Here is a 20,304-nt window from a genome sequence, read left to right on the forward strand (position 1 = left end):
TGGATCTAGAAGTCTTTGCGATCGTTGTGAGCTCGGCTACACGATAGGTAAATTTCCTACTTCAATCCTCTTCCCTTTCTCTTGATTTTCTTCAATTTATGGAAGAAGATATTTTTAAATTTTGATCCCAAAGGCTTTATTCTTGTAAGCTTTTGTTTCTTTGGATCCTAGGAAGGATGTTTTGAGTTTCTATATATTGATCTAATATTTTGAGTGGATAATTGGATAAAAAGAGATGTTTTGGGTATAAATTAAATCCTAAGAGATTGGATTTTTCTCCTCAATGGTTTAAGCCTATTGATTTAGTTATAATTTTACTATTTAAGCCTAATAAGATTTAAATTAAGGTTTGATTTTCATTATAAGGACTCATGATGAAAGTTGGTGACACTAAGTGAAGGTTTTTAATTAATTAAAAATTATATAAATTGAAAATTAGCCTAGTGATGGCTAATAAATAGTTTTGGTGGTTAAGCGATACTATGTGAATGGTTGGTTTAATATATGGACCATTGGGATGGACTATGGCTCATAGACCCAAGTTGTGTGGTATGAGTTATAGTCTTTATTAATGCTATTTGACATGATAAGTGATGTGAATCACTTATATGTTGTAAGAATTGTTGGTGGAATTTGTTCAGAAGTTAAGGAATAAGTTGAGCCCTATTTTGTACAAGGGAAACCCTTTTGGTACCAAAGGGTTGAGGTAACAGGGGAATTTATATTTCTTATTACTTTGTTTTAGCTATTTTTGAATAAATATTACTAGCTATCATGTATTACATGTTTTAAAAAATTAAATGTGCTTTATAAGGGGTTATGGGGTACTACTTCGATTATAGTGCAAATATGTTTTCTAATTATTTAACAATAATGTTTTTATGAAAACGAGATTTGTTTACATGTATTTTAATTATAAGGAATAGAAGTTGCACTTAAGGAAGTGTAACTAAGTAAGGTACCTTAGATAGGCTAAGGAACCGTTTAAGGGAGATTTATAAATGTTATACTACCTTAGAGTGTTGAAGTAGTCAATACGCAGGAAAGATAGACACGAATAAAAGGCATGATCTCGGTGGGAGTTCACCAATGAGAAGGTGTGTACTTTTGATATTCTGTGGCACACTGCCAGTACTCAGTGTTGCCTTACATATTATGGGCTCAGTGCACTAAAGTGGTTAGTGTATTGAGTGTTCGACACCTTTCAGTGGGAGAGGGAATCTGACATATGAAGTGTAAGGTTGAGTGCCTAGGCTAAGGTAGCCCTCACATGGAGAGTAAGTCGGGCTGGCTCTGGGAGGGAGTTAGCTTTGACTGCTCAAGATTCATGTCAAAGGGGCATAGGCGGTTCGGTGGATTAGATAATGCATTAGATTATGTTTTGTGCCTGTGGAGGAACAAGTAGGTATAAGGTTTACCTGCGAGTTAAAGAGTGCCAGGGGGCATTCTGTTGGTCATGAAAGGCCATACTGGCCTAGGTCATGCATTCATGCATTTTAAATGGCTAAATTATATACTATGTTGAATTTATTATTCACTTATTTGATTATGGCTTGCTTTGTAATAATCAATGTAGATTTCTCTGTTACTGAAACTGTGGTTGTCTCACCCCTTTCTTTTCAATATTCTAGGTTCAGGCGAAAGATCCAATGGTGGATGGGGAAAAGAGCAAAGCTAGGGGTTTGCTTGTGATTTGTAAAGAACTGCAACCCCTTTCTTTTGAGCAAATATATTGTAATGTATTTAAGATTATGGTGCCAGTAGGATATGATTATGTATATGTGTGTGAATATGTGTGGATTGTGTGCTTGTGTATGAATTTTTATCTGTTTGTAGACTTGTGGCTAGAAAACTTGGTTATGGTGTGTAGTTTTTATGGATTTACTTAGTAGACCAAGTTTGTATTACAAGCAGATATTTATTTTGATATATATATATGATTCTATAAGCAAATGCAAAGTGGTTGCATTGCAAATGGTGTGCTATGGGCAAGCATACACCTTGGATAGATAGAGTAGGTGTGTGGGCCCCACAAGAAGCTCTGAGCCAAGTAAAAATGTTTAGCATATGTATTTATATAAATACATGGTATTTGGATTGATTTGTGACCACTCTTGTATGATTTGTACATTTTGGGGGTTTAGGGTCCATTTTGGGAAATGGCACCCGGGTGGTCAAATTTTAATGTATGGGGGTTTTCCATCATTTGAATGTTCTATCAGGTGTTTTTAGTCTTATTTGACGTGTCCAAAGTGTTCCCACAGGCTTGTGACCATTAGGATGAGATTTGGATAATTTTGAAAATGGTTTTTACCAAAAAGCTGCACTTTTGCATCTGGGTATCCAAATCTTAATTCGACCGTTGAATTTCTCTAAAATTTGGGTCACAAGTAAAACCTTTTATAAGCTTTGTGTAGGATTTGAAATCATGTCGATTGATATCGGATGGAGAAACGGCGTACTTCAGAATTTGGTCTGGAGGTGCTGTCATGACAGCATTTCATTGCTGTCATGATAGCTACAGTAGTGATATTATAACCTACACAAAATTCAATTCGTTCGTTAGATTTTTTCAAAATTTAGTATGCTAATAGTATTATTAAAAAGTGACATGTGAGCTTTGGAATCACTCTGATCGAAGGTCGGATGATGAAATGGTGCACTCCAAAAGTTGGTCCGGAAGTGCTATCATGACAGCTAAAAGCTGTCATGACAGCAAAAGTGACCAAATTTATAACATGTTCAATTTTTAATCTAACCGTTAGATCTTTTTGAAATTTGGTACACTTATAGTACCCTTTGAATGTGACGTGTGAGCTTTAAAATTTCTTCGATCGGAGATTGAAAAACAGAACGGTGCCTCCCTGAAGTTGACTCGAGAGGGTTGTCATGATAGCAATTTAATGCTGTCATGACAGCATATTTTTACCATTCTTTCGTCTAACTTGCTTCCGTGCACTATATGTAGAACCTATAAAATTTTTTAAAGGCTTTAAATGTTTAATTTGTAATTGTGTATTTGCTTAGTGATTTAAATGGTTTGTTTCTTAAGTTAGTTTTAGGATTAATTCCTTAACCACACTTAGTTTATTTGAATTGTGTGATTTTTGGATAACACTCGGGATAAGTGTTACAAAGAAAGAGTGTAAATTATGATTTATCTTGGTTTAGCTCCACCACCTGAGCCTATGTCTAGTCCCCAAGTAATTACTTGAGATTTCTTCATTATAACATAAGTTTAAATGGGTGCTTGCCACCATAGGACAACTATAAATTTAGTTCAAGCATTTGTGAGCCTTTATAGCAACTCACTTTATTAGTGAGCTTCTTTTTTCAAGAGAACAACCTCTCTTGATTATGAGAGAAATATCTCCCTCACCTTTACAAAGATTTCAAGTGTATAAATCACTCAGTTGAAACTCTTTCTAAGAGCAAAGTTGAGTATAATAAAGCTCTAATATTTAAATGATAAATATGTAAATGATGTTGGCTCAAAAATAATGATTTTCTTATAATAAGACTATAAAAAATGCAAGTCCCATAACTCAATAATTTCTGGTCTTGATCCCTTATTAAGATAAGTTTGAAGTATTATATTTATAGCATATAGAGTGAAATAAGAGTTAGAGACATAATATGATTGTTTATAGTCATTGTACAGTGATTATAGCCATTGGCGATGTTTTAAGCATGGAACAAAACTCATTTACATGTGAAATGGACATTTCACATGCACAAGTGAAAAATCAAGCGTGAATCATTTCTAACTCAAGCTTGAAACATCATGTAATATGCCTAAGTGACAAATCAAGTATGGATCATTTCTGTCTCAAGCTTAAAATTTCATGTAGTTTGCCCAAGTGATAAATCAAGCTTGAATGCTCTTGTCTTTCAACTGTGGATTGTCATGTAGAAGTCTCATTCTTCATTTATGTGATAAATCATGTGTTGAACCTTAGTGTATTCAATTGTGGATTGAATGACATAAGTATTTAACTTCTTTAGGTGACAAATCATGCTTAAGCACATTACAAATCAAGCTTGAATTAGATTATATAAGCTATTCAGTGAAAAACAAGGCTTTGAAGGTCATTTCACATGTGGATAAAAAGTGATTCAAGCTTGAATTAGATCACATAAGCTATTGAGTGAAAACAAAGCTTTTAAAGGTTGACTCACGTGTAGATGTAGTGAGGATTCATGTTTAAATTAGACATTAAAGCATTTTAAGGATGTTTCACGTGCGCGCGCGCGCATGCGTGTATACGTGTGTGTGCGTGCGTGCATGTGCGTGTGTGAATTTCATTCACACGTATATTAGAAGGATTGACTCAACAAAACTTCATAAGGTTATAACTTATTCAATATAACTCTAAATCTTACAAATTACATATCATTGGAAAGATCTTGAAGCCTAGTTTTTAATAAAAGAAGTTTTACATTTAAATTCAAAGTACCTTTTAAGATGTGAACAAAGGCCAACTCTAAATACTGTGTAGAATCAATATTTCAACACTCAACTTTGAAAATTAATATCTTTCTCAATAGAACTCTATTTTGAATAAATAAACTATCATTGAAAATCTATTGGAGTTTATTTTTAAATGAGATATTTTCACACTAAAATAATCTGTGTAGTAAGAGAGATGACTGAAAACATGACTAAAAGTTAAATCTGATTTTCTGCACAATTTTCATTTCAGAATTTAGACTTCAAATGTTCATAACTTTTTTAACTTAGCTCCTTTTTAAGTAAATAGAACAACTTTAAAAATTTTATGAAATTATTAATCAAAATATTGCAAACCTTGTGAGATACATATGATCAAAGATGAAAAATATGATTATAGAAAAATATATCTCACTCTTTCTCTTAAGACCTAAAATACATGTTTTAATTTAAAATATCTTAAGCCAATATTGGATATCTAAATCAATAAGTTTAATATAAAGACTTTTAACTTAATGATATTATACTTATCAAGTCCAAGCTTCAAAGACACATTCAAATTTGTATGAATATCTTCAATGTTCTTAAATTCTTTTTAAATCATTCTTCTCTTTTTCTTTATGTTCTTCAATTATGAGTATAGCATGTAAATGATGACTTAGTTTCTTCCTCTTCACGCTCACACTCACCTTTATCTTCACTTTGGATAATCTTAAATGATATATCATAAATAAAATGGTTAATTCAAGTATCATTATATATATAAGTATAGGCATGAAGATTATAGAACATGCGTATGAAAAGCCTTATATGCAATATACAAACGATAATAATTTGAATACCTTTGCATATAAAGTTATTTTAAGATAAGAAAAAATATAATAATATAAAATAACTTTTATGCATATAAATCATTTTTTCAAATCTTATGGAACAATATAAGTAAGAACATTTAAAGTATTTGTTTCATAGTCATAGTTAACTACTATATTATATATATATATATATATATGAAAAAAAATCTAGGTATAAGTATATAGTTAACTTTTTTATATTTGTCATCATCAAAACTTAAACTAAACATAATGTCATAAGTCATAATGTCCAATATGATTTGCCCTATTGAAGTCGCCCCTCAATAGTGATTTATAAGCATGTGCATGTGTGTGCGCATGCACGCATGTGTGCTTAGTTTTATTGATCATATTGGTAGTATTGGTTAAGCACTTGCTCAAGTTCACTTCTTGGATTAACAGTGTTAGTTGGGCATATCATGACACCCTAAAGTTTGAGTAAAGGGAACCATGGTTCAAATTGGAGTGAGGAAGGATTTGGCTGGGCAACCCCTCTTGATTTAAAGAGTTGAACTATCCTAGTAATGTGGACTAGAGCTATAATAAGTTGCTTATGAGTTTAATCAGAGGTGATAAGGGGAATTTGAGCATGCATCATTTGATACATATTTTTTGATGAATTTTCATGAAAATAAATGATTGGTATAAACTTTGAAATTCTTTTATATGATTTATGCTAAAAATGTGAATTGCATGAATTGTATATCACCACTATTTTATATGTTGATTTGAATATCCTAGTTACTAAGAGTTTACATGAAATCTCACTTATTACATTTACTCATTTTTAGGAGAAAAAAAGGGCAAGGAGAATGCAAAAGCTTCGAGAACTCAGCACTAGAGATCATTAGATTTTGGTGATTTTTGTAATGCAGAGTTATTTTGCAATTTTGTCAACTATAGGGAACTTAGATACATGTTTAATCTACATTAAATTTTGTATTTTGATAATTGAAATTTCTTAGACCTAAACTGGTGCTAGACGTCCTTGTTTATATTTGTTATTTAAGAGCTATGTAGCTCTATTTCACTTGTTAAACTCTGATTTAAATCGAAAGTACACTTTGAACAAATTTTGAAAAAAAATTATGGTTGTGCAAATGACTTGGGTAGTTATATATATATGAGTAGATGTCTTAAAATGATATGAAATTATAAATCTGGGCGAATGATACATGCAAGTCACCAAGACGAGTGGGCACAAGCCTAGGTGAGAAAGTGACTTCTTGTCAAGGCGAGTAGTGTTTGACTCGCCAAGTTGCCTCGACGAGTGAGGCTTCAATGTGTAGGCTAGTTTAGCGATTGCTGAAATAGGGAAGTAACTAATAAGAGCCATGAGTATGTAATCTTTTTGATTTGATGTCAAACCGTGTATGGCATTTATGTGTTTTATTTAAGGATAGTAAATCATAAAGGCTAGCCTAAGTTGTTTAGTTGGTAATTCTATATGGTGTATTAAGAGTAATAATTGGGGTTATTACATTGTCCACCAAACCAAATGCCTCTAGACCATAGAAACATATGTTCTCTAGTTTTCTCCTCACTACTACATACATTACACACAAGATTTACCAAACATTTTCTCTTCCACAAAACATCATAAGTAGGCAAAGTACCATTAATCAATTTCCAAATAAAATGCTTAATTTTTGGCATATAAGCCAATTTCTAGATACAATCCCACAAACCCTCATCAACACAAATAGAAGTACTTGGGTCCTTACAAGTTATAGTGCATTTCACCCTTGCAAACCTATACCCCAATTTAACTATGTAAATCCCATTGGAGGCATCATCCCAAAATAACTCATCCTTACCATTAAACATAGGTAAAGGCATTTTCATAATCCAACCTCTATCTTCCTCCTTTAATAAAGGCTAAATACAATTCAAATTCCAAATATTATTAGTAATCAATTTAGAAGCAGGCTTTACTAACTCATTTTCATAATCAAATTCAACTTTCAACATACTAGCAAGTGAACCCCAAACCCATATATCTTGCCATACTTTTATTTGATTCCCAACATCCTCCACCACAACTTCTCATTCAAGAAATCCCATCTAACCAATATGCTAGACCACCTCAAAATGCACAAGGACCCTTCTTAGCATTCAAAAAAATAAAATTAAGAAAATACAGCCATTTTAAAACTTTCCCAGAGATCCCCATCACATTTCAACAATTGCCAGGCAAAAATTGCCAATAATGCTGTATTAAAATCTTCCCATACCTCCCGTCTGTTTTGACGTTGACATATATTCCCATGATTTTCAATGTATATGCCTCTCCCCACCTTTCTATCCCCACCAAAACTTGGCTACAATTTGATCTAACTCCACATAAGTTTTTTTAAGGAAACCTAAAATAAGACATGGAAAAAATTGGGATTGCAATAGCAATAGACTTAATAAACACTTCTCCCTCCTTTCGAGACAAGTAATTGCTTCCACCCTTCAACCCTTTTTATTAACTTTTCCTTAACAAAAGCCAACGCCTATACTTTTGATCTCCCCTACAAAACCTATAAACCCAAATATTTTTCAGGTTCATTATCCATATTCACATCTATCATAGAACAAATTTCTCCCCTTAAACCACCAAAAACATTATGAAAAAAGAAAATGTTAGATTTATCATTATTAATACACTGACCAGAAGCTTCACAAAATCTATCAATAGTCATATTTAAAACTACACAATTTGCCTTATTGGCCTTCATAAAAATCAATACATCATCAACAAAACAAGTGTCAAAGTTGCATAGATACCTATTAGTCTCACACCCTTAAAATTGCCATCCTTTGCATGTTTTACTAACATTGCCAAAAGTATATCCATTGCCATGATAAACAAATAAGGCGACAATGAATCACCTTGTCTAACTCCTTTTCTTGTTTTCACTTCCGCCACCCTTTTCTCATACATTTTTTAAGTGCAAAGAGACAATAGTTATGCATTGAATTATCCAGCAAACCCATGCCTTTGCAAAGCCTAATTTCAGCATAACTGCCTTCAAAAAGTTCCCATTCTAACCTGTCATGCTTTGCTTTAGTCCATCTTCACCACCACATCTTCTTTACTTGAAAAAAAAATTAGGCGTCATGGTATTTAAATTTAATTTTAAATTTTTGGGACTCTCAATCATTATTATTAATAATATTTTCAGGTCTTTTTACTGTGATTTTCTTACATAATAATCTTGAGTAAAAGTATAAAACGATTTATTTAGTGTTTTATTTTTTTTCCAAAAAAAAAAAAACTTTTAAGCTTCGGCTTGCCGCTTTGTAACTCGAAAAAAAGATCCACATAATGTTTTAGGAAATAAATTCCATCTCATTCCTGTGATATTTTGCACTGCTGCTTGAGCATTGCGTCTTCTGCTTGGAAGGACTGCCCGCTACTCTTTATCTCGTTATCTTGGGGGATTGTTATGCTCTGGCCTCCGCCATGGAAGGTCTGCAAGCAGTCTTTCATCCTCCTGTCGTCAAATATGAGCCAGACACTGAGAACATCAAACGGAAGCTCATTCAGAAGGGTGTCTACCCAACACCCAAAATCATTCACACTCGTCGCAAGAAAGAAATCCAAAAACATAATCGAAAACTCAAGCGTCTTGCCGAACAAGATAACCACGTCCCTCGGCTTACTCGGTCCCAAAAGCAAGAACTCTTAGACGAATACAAATTTCAGACGTTAAAGAGCGAATACAAAGAATTTTCAAAAGCAATAGAAGCCAAGGTAGGAAAGAAGGCTGAAGCCATGATGGTGGGGAGGCCTTGGGATGGACTTGAGAAGGTTGAATTTCTTGAGCTTGCGGGAACGAACGGGGAATATGGAGGAGAGAAGCTTCGGAAGGAGAGTTTGAAGGAACTGAAAGAAATGTTTGAGGCGCGAAAGCTGGATGAATTGCGGTGGGTTTTAGACGATGACATTGAAATGAATGAGGATTGGTTCAATGATGAAAATGAAAGCCGGGGCGCTGGGAGGAAGACGAGGAAACGTAGCGAGGCTGAGGTGATACGGTTTCTTGTTGCGAGGTTGGTGTTGAATTTCGATTCTGGTTAAATTTTAGAGTGAAAGTTTTCTATGATCTGAGTTTTTATTAAGGGATTTTATTTTTGTTTTAAGTTAAGGCTAAGCGCGAAGGAGATTACCGGAAATGATTGGAAGTTTGCAAGAATGATGAAGTTGTCTGGATTGCAATTTACTGAGGGTCAACTGCTGAAGATTCTTGAAGAGCTTAGTGCTAAAGGAAGCTGGAAACAAGCGCTTTCTGTGGTGAATTGGGTGTACAAAAAGAATGATAACAGGAATTATAAAAGCCGGTGATTAATTTGCTTATGATGACTTTAATTTCTGGAGAAATTTTTTTAGCTTAAGACGATTGTTTAAGGCTCCCCGATGTTTTTGTGTCTATGAAATTCTAACTCAAATATACGGTTTGAAGTATTTCCTCAGTTTTAAATATTTACGTGCACCATCGAAGGTAAACACAACCAATCAAAACTATTGGTTGGAGTGGATAGCTTTTATTTGTGGATTGACACTATAATAGTGCGCGTACTTCTATAGTTTTACATTGAGGCCCAAATATAGGATGGTGCTTAGGAAGATGAATATATTGATGAGAAATGCATCTTTGTGTGTATTTGTCACACTGTCATGCCAATCCATATTTTGCTTATCTATTTGCTTTTGCTTCGTGCTTTATATTTTAAGGTCTCTCTTTTAAAGATATTTGCATTGACTTTGTAGGTTTGTTTACACAAAACTTCTTGCAGTTCTTGGGAGGGCTAGAAGGCCAAAGGAAGCCCTTCAAATTTTTAATCTGATGCGTGTAAAATCAAGTGCTTGACTGTTTTCTGAAGAGGGTTCTTCCTTATTTGTTATTAGAATATTGCTGGGTTGACTTTTACTTTCTGCTCGTTCAGGGAGATCTCCATATATATCCTGATATTGCAGCATATCACAGCATTGCTGTTACACTTGGTCAAGCCGGTCTTCTGAAAGAGCTGCTGAAAGTTGTGGAGTGCATGAGGCAGAAGCCCAATACAAGATTTATGAACCGGAAGGACTGGGATCCTATTCTTGAACCTGATGTGGTTATATATAATGCTGTAAGAAAGCAACTAAATGTTTATTAGGTCACTGAGGAACTTCTGATAATACCATTTAGCAGATTAATTGACTGTCAGATTTCTTCATTGCTGTCAGATATTGAATGCTTGTGTTTCATCAAAGCAGTGGGAAGGTGTGTCATGGGTGTTTAAGCAACTTAGGAAGGGTGGTCTGAAACCAAATGGAGCAACTTATGGACTTGCAATGGAGGTAATTTATCAACATGAAGCATTTGTATACTCTAGTATTAAAATATGGAAATGCAATATAGCTTACTCTTATATTTCCTGTTTTTAATGATGCCTCATACTGCTAGCAACTTATCTCTGATTGGGTAATATAGTTCCCTTGAGTTAAGAAATGCTAGCATTTTGTGGATTCAAGGTGGGGCAGTCTTATCTCTTATGCGTACATGTAGTATTGACTCTGTTTGAAATATTGATCTCAAACAAACTATTTATCTGTTTCATTATGTTCATCTTTTATAATGTGAAGGACGTTTTTCCTCTTAGCTGTTTTATTTAGAGATGTAGGCGTCCTTGGTATATGATGGCTCAGATTTTCATATTGTTCACATGTTTAACAAGCTACTTTTTAGTCCTATCCTCTTTGAGGCAATTCTCACAAGTGGTCCTTGTTATAAGGTAATGTTGCAATCGGGCAAGTATGACCTTGTCCATGAGTTGTTTAGAAAGATGATAAAAAGCCGGGAGGCTACCAAATCTCTTACATATAAAGGTAGTTTATTTAGTTCCTTCATTCTGGCTGTTTTGGTGCTGATATTTACATGCTTATACATATTTTTTCTGATTTCTCCAGTGTTGGTGAAAACTTTCTGGAAGGAAGGCAAAGTTGATGGAGCTGTGGAAGCAGTCAGGGACATGGAAAGAAGAGGAGTTATAGGAACTGCCAGTGTGTATTATGAGCTTGCTTGTTGCCTTTGCAACTTCGGGAGATGGCAAAATGCTATGCTAGAGGTGAAGTTTTCTTCTGCTTGGGTATGCTATAGTTGTGCAAATAGCTATTGGTTTTTATTTCTGCAATAAACCGACATTTTCTTTGGAATATGGCGCAGGTTGAGAAGATTAAAAGACTTTCTCATGCTAGGCCATTGGAGGTCACCTTCACTGGCATGATAATGGCTTCCTTGGATGGTGGGCATGTTGATGATTGTATTTGTATATTCGAACACATGAGAGAACACTGTGCCCCTAACATAGGGACTATAAATGCCATGCTGAAAGTTTATGGCCGAAGTGATATGTTTTCTAAAGCAAAAGAATTATTTGAGGAGGTTAAGGGAGCTAAATCATATTGTTATGGATCCCCGGGAGATGGTGGTGAGCCATCCATTGTACCAGATGAGTACACATATAGCTCAATGTTGGAGGCTTCTGCCTGTGCACTCCAGTGGGAATACTTTGAGCACGTGTACAAAGAAATGACACTCTCTGGTTATCAGCTGGATCAAAATAAACATGCATCATTGCTTGTTGAAGCATCAAAAGCTGGCAAGGTAGGAGGCATATATATTATTGGATTCTTTCTCTTTGTGAAGAAAGATGATCTATTATTTGATTGGCATTATTTTTAGTTATTTATGCACAAGCAAGTATAACTACAGAACTCAGCACAAAATGCAGATCTATGAGGCTCCGAGCATGTGGTTGTTGTGTTATTTGGAATTTCAATGGTGGTGATTTTGGTTTTTGCCTTTAGAATCAAGCTCAGCAACATAGATATTATTTCATGAATTGATGTTATTCAACTGCAATTTTGTCTCATTATTACAAAGTTAGCCAGGGGAATCACATAAAATATAACTCACAGGTCGGCAAAAAATACATCTTGTCATTCCAAATGACCAAAAATTCTTTATTTTCCACTTGGATGACCAATATGTTTTGGATAAGTGCAAGAGTTAGGATGGAAAAGGGATTGTGCTGCACCTACACAGAACTTTTGTTTTTTTTTTTTTTTTTCTGGGTGTTGGTCAATTTATGAAGTTGAGGAAATAAATGGTATAAGTCCCTAAGTTGATGAGTCTTTCTTTGTTGCTCTGTTCTGTTTTTGTTTTCTGGTTTTGCATTTTGCAAAAATATCTACTTGTGAATTCATCCCTGTTATATTTTCTCCTACTTCTAACCCTGAAAATTTATTAATCTGAATCATTGAATTTGTTGGCCCATTTGGTTTCATTTTCAGGGGCATTTACTGGAACATGCATTTGACGTGATTCTGGAATCCGGAGAAATCCCTCCACCTCTATTCTTTATGGATCTGGTAGTTCAAGCTACAGCTTATCATAATTATGAAAGGGCTGCTGTCCTTGTCACCACTATGGCTTATGCACCATTTCAAGTTAGTGAAAAGCAGTGGACTGACCTGTTTAAGGAAAATCAAGGCAGGATTAATCTCGAAAAACTAGACCTATTGTTGGATGCTCTTAGTAAGTGTGATGTTGCATATGAAGCAACAGTCTCAAATTTATCGAGATCCTTGCATTCCCTCTGTGGAATTGATACAAGAAGAAATGTCTCTGGTACCATTGGTTTTGGAAGTGAAAATACTCTCAGAGATCAGAACTGTAGAACTGATAACGGTAGAACTGCAAATGTGCCAATCAACTCTGAGACAATGGATGGAAGTGCTGAATCTATTAGTGACATTGTTTGCAGTTCCCATGTCGAACCAAATATAATTTCACCCCATGACGATCATGTCAATAGTGATGATGATGATATTGCCATTGTCTCTAGGCCTAAAAACTATGATATTGCAGACAGAACAAGTTTATTTACTGATAGGCAGGGATTTGCAGATGATGTAGAATTCGACAAATATTTTGATACTCTGTGTGAGAACTGGGACGTGTCTAATGGAAGCACTGAAGAGGATGATACAGCATCTGAGAGACCCTCAGCACACGAAATACTGCAAGAATGGAAGAAGAGGAGAAACGATGATAAGAGTTATTCTCAATCACAAATAAGGAGTACATGATGAATGTAAGTTTTTTTTTTTTTTTTTGGGGGGGGGGGGGGCCGCGTTGGTGTTGTACGATGAGTGTAAGTTGCTTCAATGTAACGTGCTAATACAACCAAAGTAGAGCTGATTGTTATGAGTTGTAACATGTAAGAATGTTCGATGGTTACTTGTAATTTATTTCATAATTTTGTCCCTATGACAAATTATGAATTTCTATTATATTTGTAAATTTAAAATCAATGTATTATATTCAAACAAAGCCATTTCACATAGAAAAATTTAAGATGTTTTTAGTGTTAATTTTCGACTTGACCGTTTCATTTCTTATTACGTCTATTTTTCTTTCCACTTTTTATCTTAATCTTTGGATCAAAATTTGAAGAATTAAGATTTAACATTTCACAAAATTATTATTAAAATATGAAATTACAAACAGTAAATCATGCGACTTTGTTTCTCATTTTATATAACTAGTATTTACCCGTGGATGGAAAACAAATTAATTATCTTTCAAACAAATAATAAAAATTAAGCCATATTAATTTATAGTATTATTAATTATTAATTAAAAATGTCTTATAAGTTGAAATTGTTGTGTTTTTTAAGATACCAATAAATTTAAAAAGATAAGTTAATTTATTATCAATAATTGCATTATTCTAATGGATTAAGATTTACTCTTTCCATTTAAAAATGTAAGACATTTTTTGAGAGGTTGAATGTTCAAAATTATAAGTCATTTTTAATCTTTTGAGGTGTGATCATTATTTTTTTTTTCAAAAGTACCTCTATTGATAGTGACTTTATATTTATTATAGAGTGTTTAATAGAAATAAATATAAAAAGATGGGGTTAGTTTAAAAGTAGGTAACTATTTATCTGATAAAAATCAATTAAAAATGCCTTAGATTTTTTAATAGAGGGAGTAAGATTTAACATATTGCAAGTAGTTTTTTCCCCAAATTTTCACCCACATCTGATAAAATCATATATGCGAAAAAATAAAACAAATTTGACCATTAAAAAGTTCAAGATTTAATTGAAGATTGCCAGTAGTTTCCTCTCATAGAGTATCGCCCACTTATGAGGAATTTTTTTTTTATAAACATAATTTTTTATTTTTATATTTAACTCCTATTTTATTTTTTATATTTATTTTTTTGATGTTTGTTCTTTATACTTTTATTTTTCGTTATTTTAAATCCTTTTAATATCTCTATATTTTATTCATAGAGGGATTAAAAATAATAAAAAATAAAAATATATAAACCTAAAATATTAAAGAAAATACAGATAGTAAATACAACACACGAATAAAATATAAAGATTAAAAATTATATATAATTTTTTTTTTTTATTTACCAACACGTAAGATGAAATCATATAATAAAGAGAAATGAAACGGGTATGATTTCTAATACAAGAAATGAAACGGGCCAAAGCTGCAAATTTAGGCGCAACACGAAATCTCGCATGAGCGATCGGCATTTACAGGTTGTGCCGTTTCCCTTTCCCTTGGTCGAAGTGTGTCGTGCATAGAATTTTGCAGGGCGAGCGTGATTACCTGGAGATCCTGGTTCATCAACGATGGCGAATACACTACAACGCGCGGCAAGCCATGGTTGTGCCCTGCGCGCCACTTTGGCTCCTCTGTGCCGGCCATTTTCTGCAGACGCATTGGTCGAGGTCAAACCTGGAGAGATCGGAATGGTTTCTGGAATTCCTGAAGAACACCTTCGTAGGAGGGTAATGTATTTTATTCCATTTTCGTCTAATTTATCCTCATCTGTTTTATTGTATTCTAGAGATTGGGATTGCCAATCCCTCTTATCTGCTGGCAATGCGATTTCTTAGTTAATCTAGGGTTCCTTAGCTCGCGGATAGGTTCCAGTCTGAAACTTGATATTGGTTAGGGCTTCTGTGTTTGTTTCTGTGTGGCGCGTGCCGTCATAGTGTCTGGATGAGTATTGCTTTAAAGAATGGTGCTCTGTGGTTTAACTCCGCCGAGGCTCGAGGCATTCTTTTGGTGGGGTTGTATATTACATGATGGAAATCAATTGGTGATATGTTAAGTCATCCCTCGTCTACATGGGGAATGTACTGATGCCAACTTGAAATATCACTAGAACCAACCTCCTTACTCCTTTCTTGCCAACCACTGAAACTCAAATTGTTCTCATCCTCACGGTGTGATGCAGGTTGTAATTTACTCACCCGCCAGGACTGCCTCTCAACAAGGATCTGGCAAGGTTGGAAGATGGAAGATCAACTTTTTGTCAACCCAAAAGTATATTTTAGTCTCTCACGGTTTTTTCACTGTTTATTTATTTATTTTTGATAAATTACGGGGCAAAAGCCCAGGTTTTCACTATGTATTTTAACTTGAACAATGCTCTCTGAACTCTGAATTACAGTTATGTGAGTTCTCTCTTTTCCTGGTTGCATGTGATGACATGCTGTCTGACGAGTTTGATAGCACATATAAGGGTAGTATAAGGGTAGATGGGGCATTTTGGATTTTGGTTCGACTTGAGTATTGAAACTTATTTACCTGAATGGACTCATGATATTGCTGATTCTCCCTTGTTCGATATCAGACTTCCTACTCTTCTCTATGTGGACATTCCTGTTTTGAAGATTTACTTGAAAGTTCTATATAACCTAAGTAAACTAGGTTATTGATCTTATCACTTGAATCATTGGTAATTTTGTAAGCATTAATTGCAGCTGAACTACTTGGTATTGTTACTATTGTGCTGGTAGGTGGGAAAATCCACTCATGGGATGGACATCCACGGGGGATCCATATGCCAATGTTGGTGACTCTGCCTTGAGTTTTGATAGTGCAGAAGCTGCAAAGGCATTTGCTGAAAAGCATGGTTGGGATTATGTGGTATGTTCTACTTCTACTAATCAATTGTTTGGGTGATTGAGCAGATTTGTGTCTTTTAGCACACATTTATTTGAAAGATATATCGCTAGTGTATTGATTCATCTTCCTAACTTGTAGTCCAACAAGGATCATAATGAGGGTGTCTTTATTGCTCCTAGCATTTTGAAGTAAACAAATAATGCCTCTCATTTTCTGATGATTGTAAAGCAGTACCAATAAGGCTGAGTTGTGATGGAGATTTATAAAAAGAACATAGCTCAGATTAAGTTAGTAGTGTTGTCTCAACCATTAGGCTAGTAATGAGATTCCTGCTAAAGAAAATTTTTTCCTGATAAATCATGCACTGGTGTCCCTTAAGTTTAAGATTCTTTATTTAATTTTATTTACGATTTATGAAATCTTGGAACTTGATGCAGGTCAAGAAACGCCATACACCATTGCTGAAGGTTTGAGATTCTTTCGCCTGTTTTATTTATGATTTAGCAATTTTTGTGATTTAGCTTAATCATGATTTATGAATTTCTGAAGTAGTATCTAGCGGGTTTTGATATCCATGAAAATTTTAAACATGCTTTAAGGTGTTTGTTGGGATTTTTTCAATCTATTTGCTCCTTTTGGGCTTGGCTTGTATGTCTCGTTTTATATTATGTTATTATTATAACGATGGGTACCAAAGTGGGATGGGAAACCCTACTCCAAAAGTTAGTTATTGAAATAAGAGAACCAACCCACTTATATACCTCATTGAGCATCCCATACCACTCAATGTGAGACTTGATATTCCATACTACCAAGTATCCATCAATTGGTCCCCTATGGAAAGCCGACGTCCTAATGGTGACACTCCATAGCACTTAACTCGGTCTCCTTCCACTCAGAACTCTGTGTGTGGGGCCCTCTCTGGAACCACGAGGTTTTAATACCAATTGATGGGTACCTAAGTGAGATGGGGAACCCTACCTCAAAAGCTAGTTGTTGAAGTGGGAGAACCAACCCACTTAAATTGATAGAGCTTGCTCTATAATAAATATTCTAACAGAATCTTAAATGCAAGATAGATGAATAAGGGAAATTCTGAGGTTTTGATAGTAATGTATAAGTATCGAATCAGTGTTACAAAAGGGAAACTCGCTGATTCCAGCCCAAAACCCTACTCCCTAACACTGAAATTACAGACAGGAGAAATTACACAACAACAATAACAAAGCCCTCACTGGTGTTTGAGGGACCAGCACTCTCCTCAGATCTATCTAACTCACAAAGACATTCTTGAGTGCTAACAAAACAACAGCCAATAATAAAGGAAACCAAAAGATGATCCTAACATCTGAAACTGAATCTACAGCCATACTTCAACCCATCATGACTTAATCCTCATTTGCTGGACCCATCGGATAATAATTCTGACCTGTTGGATAATGCTTTTCTACCCTCTACCCTTTCCTTAATCTTCTCTTATATGTCTGAGCATATCCCGGATATCCTGACGTTGCATCACATAATATCCCTCCCCCTCCCCCCCCCCCAAAAAAAAAGCAAAAAAAATTCTTGAATGGAGGTTCTTCTTGATGTCGTTGTCTGTGTGGAAGCAAGTTAATATCTTTACTTCCTTTACAAACGAATTCCAACATGCTCTCGTTTTTAGTGTAATAAACTTTTCCAAATTGTACAACCTAAGGTAATTTAATTTTCTATACTAGGATGTTGTAATTCTTTGGTGAAGAAAGCAAAAGAGGAAATATCTTCCTAGGGAAACAAGTCAAGCATGCTTAATAATAAGAAATCTGTTTAGAGAAAATCTACAGACGGAATTGGTGATCTGGATGGCTCTGTGGCTGTATATATGTGAATGATAATACAGTTACTTTAGGTTGAAAATGCCTATATACTCTTAAACGTTGGCTTGGGAACTTGTTGCAGGTTAAATCATATGCAGACAACTTTAAGTGGAAGGGCCCGCCAAAAGTTGATGGATAATGATTTGTTGGTTTGTATTCCTTTCCAAGAAAGTTCAGAATGATGCAGTTTTTTCCATTCCCATCTTTTCTTGGAAGAAGGTTGTAGCGTGATTTCCTTGATTGAAAATAAATGAGATTGAAATTTCAATGCCTAAGCTAACTGATCACTTGCATCTTTGTATTATATTATTGGGGATTTTGATCTAGCATTTGTCTTCTATGCCCTGCCCAGATGTACTTTGTGTGCAGGCTACATGAGCATGAATAACCGAGTCCCAGCTATGATGATATTAGTTTTAGGTTTAGTTCTTTGCCGTTTTTTTTTTTTGTGGGGGGGGGGGGTTTGCAATAATTATAGTCATTTCCACAGGTATCTTTCACAAATAGTATCCGGAAAGATGGCCTTGGTGTTATAGGTGATCCTTTTACTCTCTGAGTTCTGTCTGCTTGTTTTTAAGGAGACTGGTAGGATGGAATAAAGAAAGGTTTGATCAAATGGGACCCAATCTATATGCTGACCCGATAGTTTGGCTTGATCAAAAGTGCGTGTGCATTATGCAAGAGTTTTAAGATTAAAGACGATGAGAATCCTTTATGAATATTCGGTTATTAATCATTTTTGGAGAGTTTAAAATATTATTATGGATTACATTACAGTTTACAAGGAAGCAGCCACAGGGAAACATTACTTATGAGAACTGTCATTTGAGTGGGAAATTTGAGACCTCCCCCATAAGTTATCAAGCGTTGTGATGAAATGTGAAGGAACTCTTTCCGGTCAACTTATGGTTAAGTGGATATGCAGCTTTCGGTGGATTCTGTTTTTTACTTTTTTGTAGTTCACTCGTAACTAGTCGCGTGCAATCTGCTTGACATAACTCAAATGCATTCACCTCAAGGTTACATAAATTTTTTGCCCCCATGAAGAGATCAAATGAGTAAAGATTGAGTGTGTTTAGTTTTCTATTCATCAAAAGTCAACTTGTTAAAAGTTTATTTGATAAAAATTTAAATATAATTTTTTTAATGGTTAGTTTGATTCATTAAAAATTGTTAAGATTATACATGGTGAAATGTATTTTTAAATGTATAATTATCAAAAAGGAGTAAAGGGCCAATGATTTGTAATTTTTGTTATATAAATATTTTATATTATAAATGTTTAAAAAATTTGATAAAATTTTTAAATAACAAAAAATTTGATATGTTAAATAATAAGAAAAAAAAAAGCTTTGATATATTGGAAAAAATATATAATAAATAGTTCAACATATATTTATATTGAAATTAACATGATTAATTGTTTGACTTATAATGTACAATTTAATTTTTAATTGAATTGTAAATTTTATTCATCTTTCTATTAAAAGTCACATTTCAAACTATACTTGAAATTAAACAAGGTAATATAAGGACTTGGAAATTTTACTGAGGGAAACTAGCAATAAAGGATCACTAAAAGAAATTTATATTAATTAAAGATTAATTATTAAAATTTAAATGAAAAAAATTAAATAAATTATTGTTAATTTAAAATAAGTTATTGAAACTCAAATAGATATTTGTTTATAAAAAGCTAATTTGAATTAATAAAAATTAATTTTAATTTTAATAACAAGTGATTCTTAACTTATATAAATTTTCTTTAATAGTTCTTTATTAATATTTTTTCTTTTACTTATCTCATTAGATGCTCATCCAATTTCTTTGAATGCAAAAATGGCTCTAGATAGCTTTTGTAAAATGAATTTTAACTTCATTTGGGATATATGTTTTAAAAAGCCCTTTACATCCTTATTATTTTACCCAAACAATATTTGACTTTTAAAGAGATTAGTTTCCGAAACGCCGCGAGTAGATTACCATAATTAATGTTACTTGTGAGGATGCATGCCCCAGCTAATTTCCCAGCGATCAATAATGCCCCTGGAAAAAATAGGGAAAAGCCGTAGACGATGAAAATGCCCCCCGAGAAACAAAAAACACAGGGAAAAAAAAAACCACTTATAACCAAAAACAGGAATAATAAAGAAAATGAG

The 20,304-nt window shown here is 34.0% G+C and overlaps 2 protein-coding genes across 2 annotated transcripts; both read left to right on the plus strand.

Annotated features, from left to right (window-relative positions):
• The first annotated feature begins 8,661 nt into the window (after positions 1–8,661).
• Positions 8,662–13,699, plus strand: LOC129311188 (pentatricopeptide repeat-containing protein At5g67570, chloroplastic). Its single transcript, XM_054953265.1, has 9 exons — positions 8,662–9,345; positions 9,442–9,633; positions 10,064–10,145; positions 10,240–10,425; positions 10,523–10,636; positions 11,071–11,164; positions 11,246–11,403; positions 11,502–11,942; positions 12,632–13,699. Exons 1-9 carry the CDS (start codon positions 8,756–8,758, stop codon positions 13,427–13,429), a joined length of 2,655 nt encoding a protein of 884 aa, XP_054809240.1. The 5' UTR covers positions 8,662–8,755; the 3' UTR covers positions 13,430–13,699.
• A 1,150-nt stretch (positions 13,700–14,849) lies between these two features.
• Positions 14,850–18,471, plus strand: LOC129311878 (NADH dehydrogenase [ubiquinone] iron-sulfur protein 4, mitochondrial). The gene is made up of 5 exons (XM_054954350.1): positions 14,850–15,160; positions 15,613–15,701; positions 16,178–16,307; positions 16,724–16,753; positions 18,228–18,471. The coding sequence occupies exons 1-5, from the start codon at positions 15,002–15,004 to the stop codon at positions 18,282–18,284; spliced, it is 465 nt and encodes a 154-aa protein (XP_054810325.1). The 5' UTR covers positions 14,850–15,001; the 3' UTR covers positions 18,285–18,471.
• Positions 18,472–20,304: the final 1,833 nt, after the last annotated feature.

Source organism: Prosopis cineraria, unplaced genomic scaffold (genome assembly GCF_029017545.1).
Source record: "Prosopis cineraria cultivar Desert tree isolate PC_DT_omini unplaced genomic scaffold, ASM2901754v1 PC5, whole genome shotgun sequence".
NCBI classification, from domain to species: domain Eukaryota; kingdom Viridiplantae; phylum Streptophyta; class Magnoliopsida; order Fabales; family Fabaceae; genus Prosopis; species Prosopis cineraria.

Excerpts from the sequence above, each read along its gene's own strand:
- LOC129311188 (XM_054953265.1), top strand. The coding sequence starts at position 8,756 with ATGGAAGGTCTGCAAGCAGTCTTTCATCCTCCTGTCGTCAAATATGAG. Across the intron at positions 9,346-9,441 it reads ATACGGTTTCTTGTTGCGAG|GCTAAGCGCGAAGGAGATTA; the intron begins GTTGGTGTTGAA and ends TTTTAAGTTAAG. Across the intron at positions 10,146-10,239 it reads AAATTTTTAATCTGATGCGT|GGAGATCTCCATATATATCC; the intron begins GTAAAATCAAGT and ends CTGCTCGTTCAG.
- LOC129311878 (XM_054954350.1), top strand. The coding sequence starts at position 15,002 with ATGGCGAATACACTACAACGCGCGGCAAGCCATGGTTGTGCCCTGCGC. Across the intron at positions 16,308-16,723 it reads AGCATGGTTGGGATTATGTG|GTCAAGAAACGCCATACACC; the intron begins GTATGTTCTACT and ends AACTTGATGCAG. Across the intron at positions 16,754-18,227 it reads GCCATACACCATTGCTGAAG|GTTAAATCATATGCAGACAA; the intron begins GTTTGAGATTCT and ends AACTTGTTGCAG.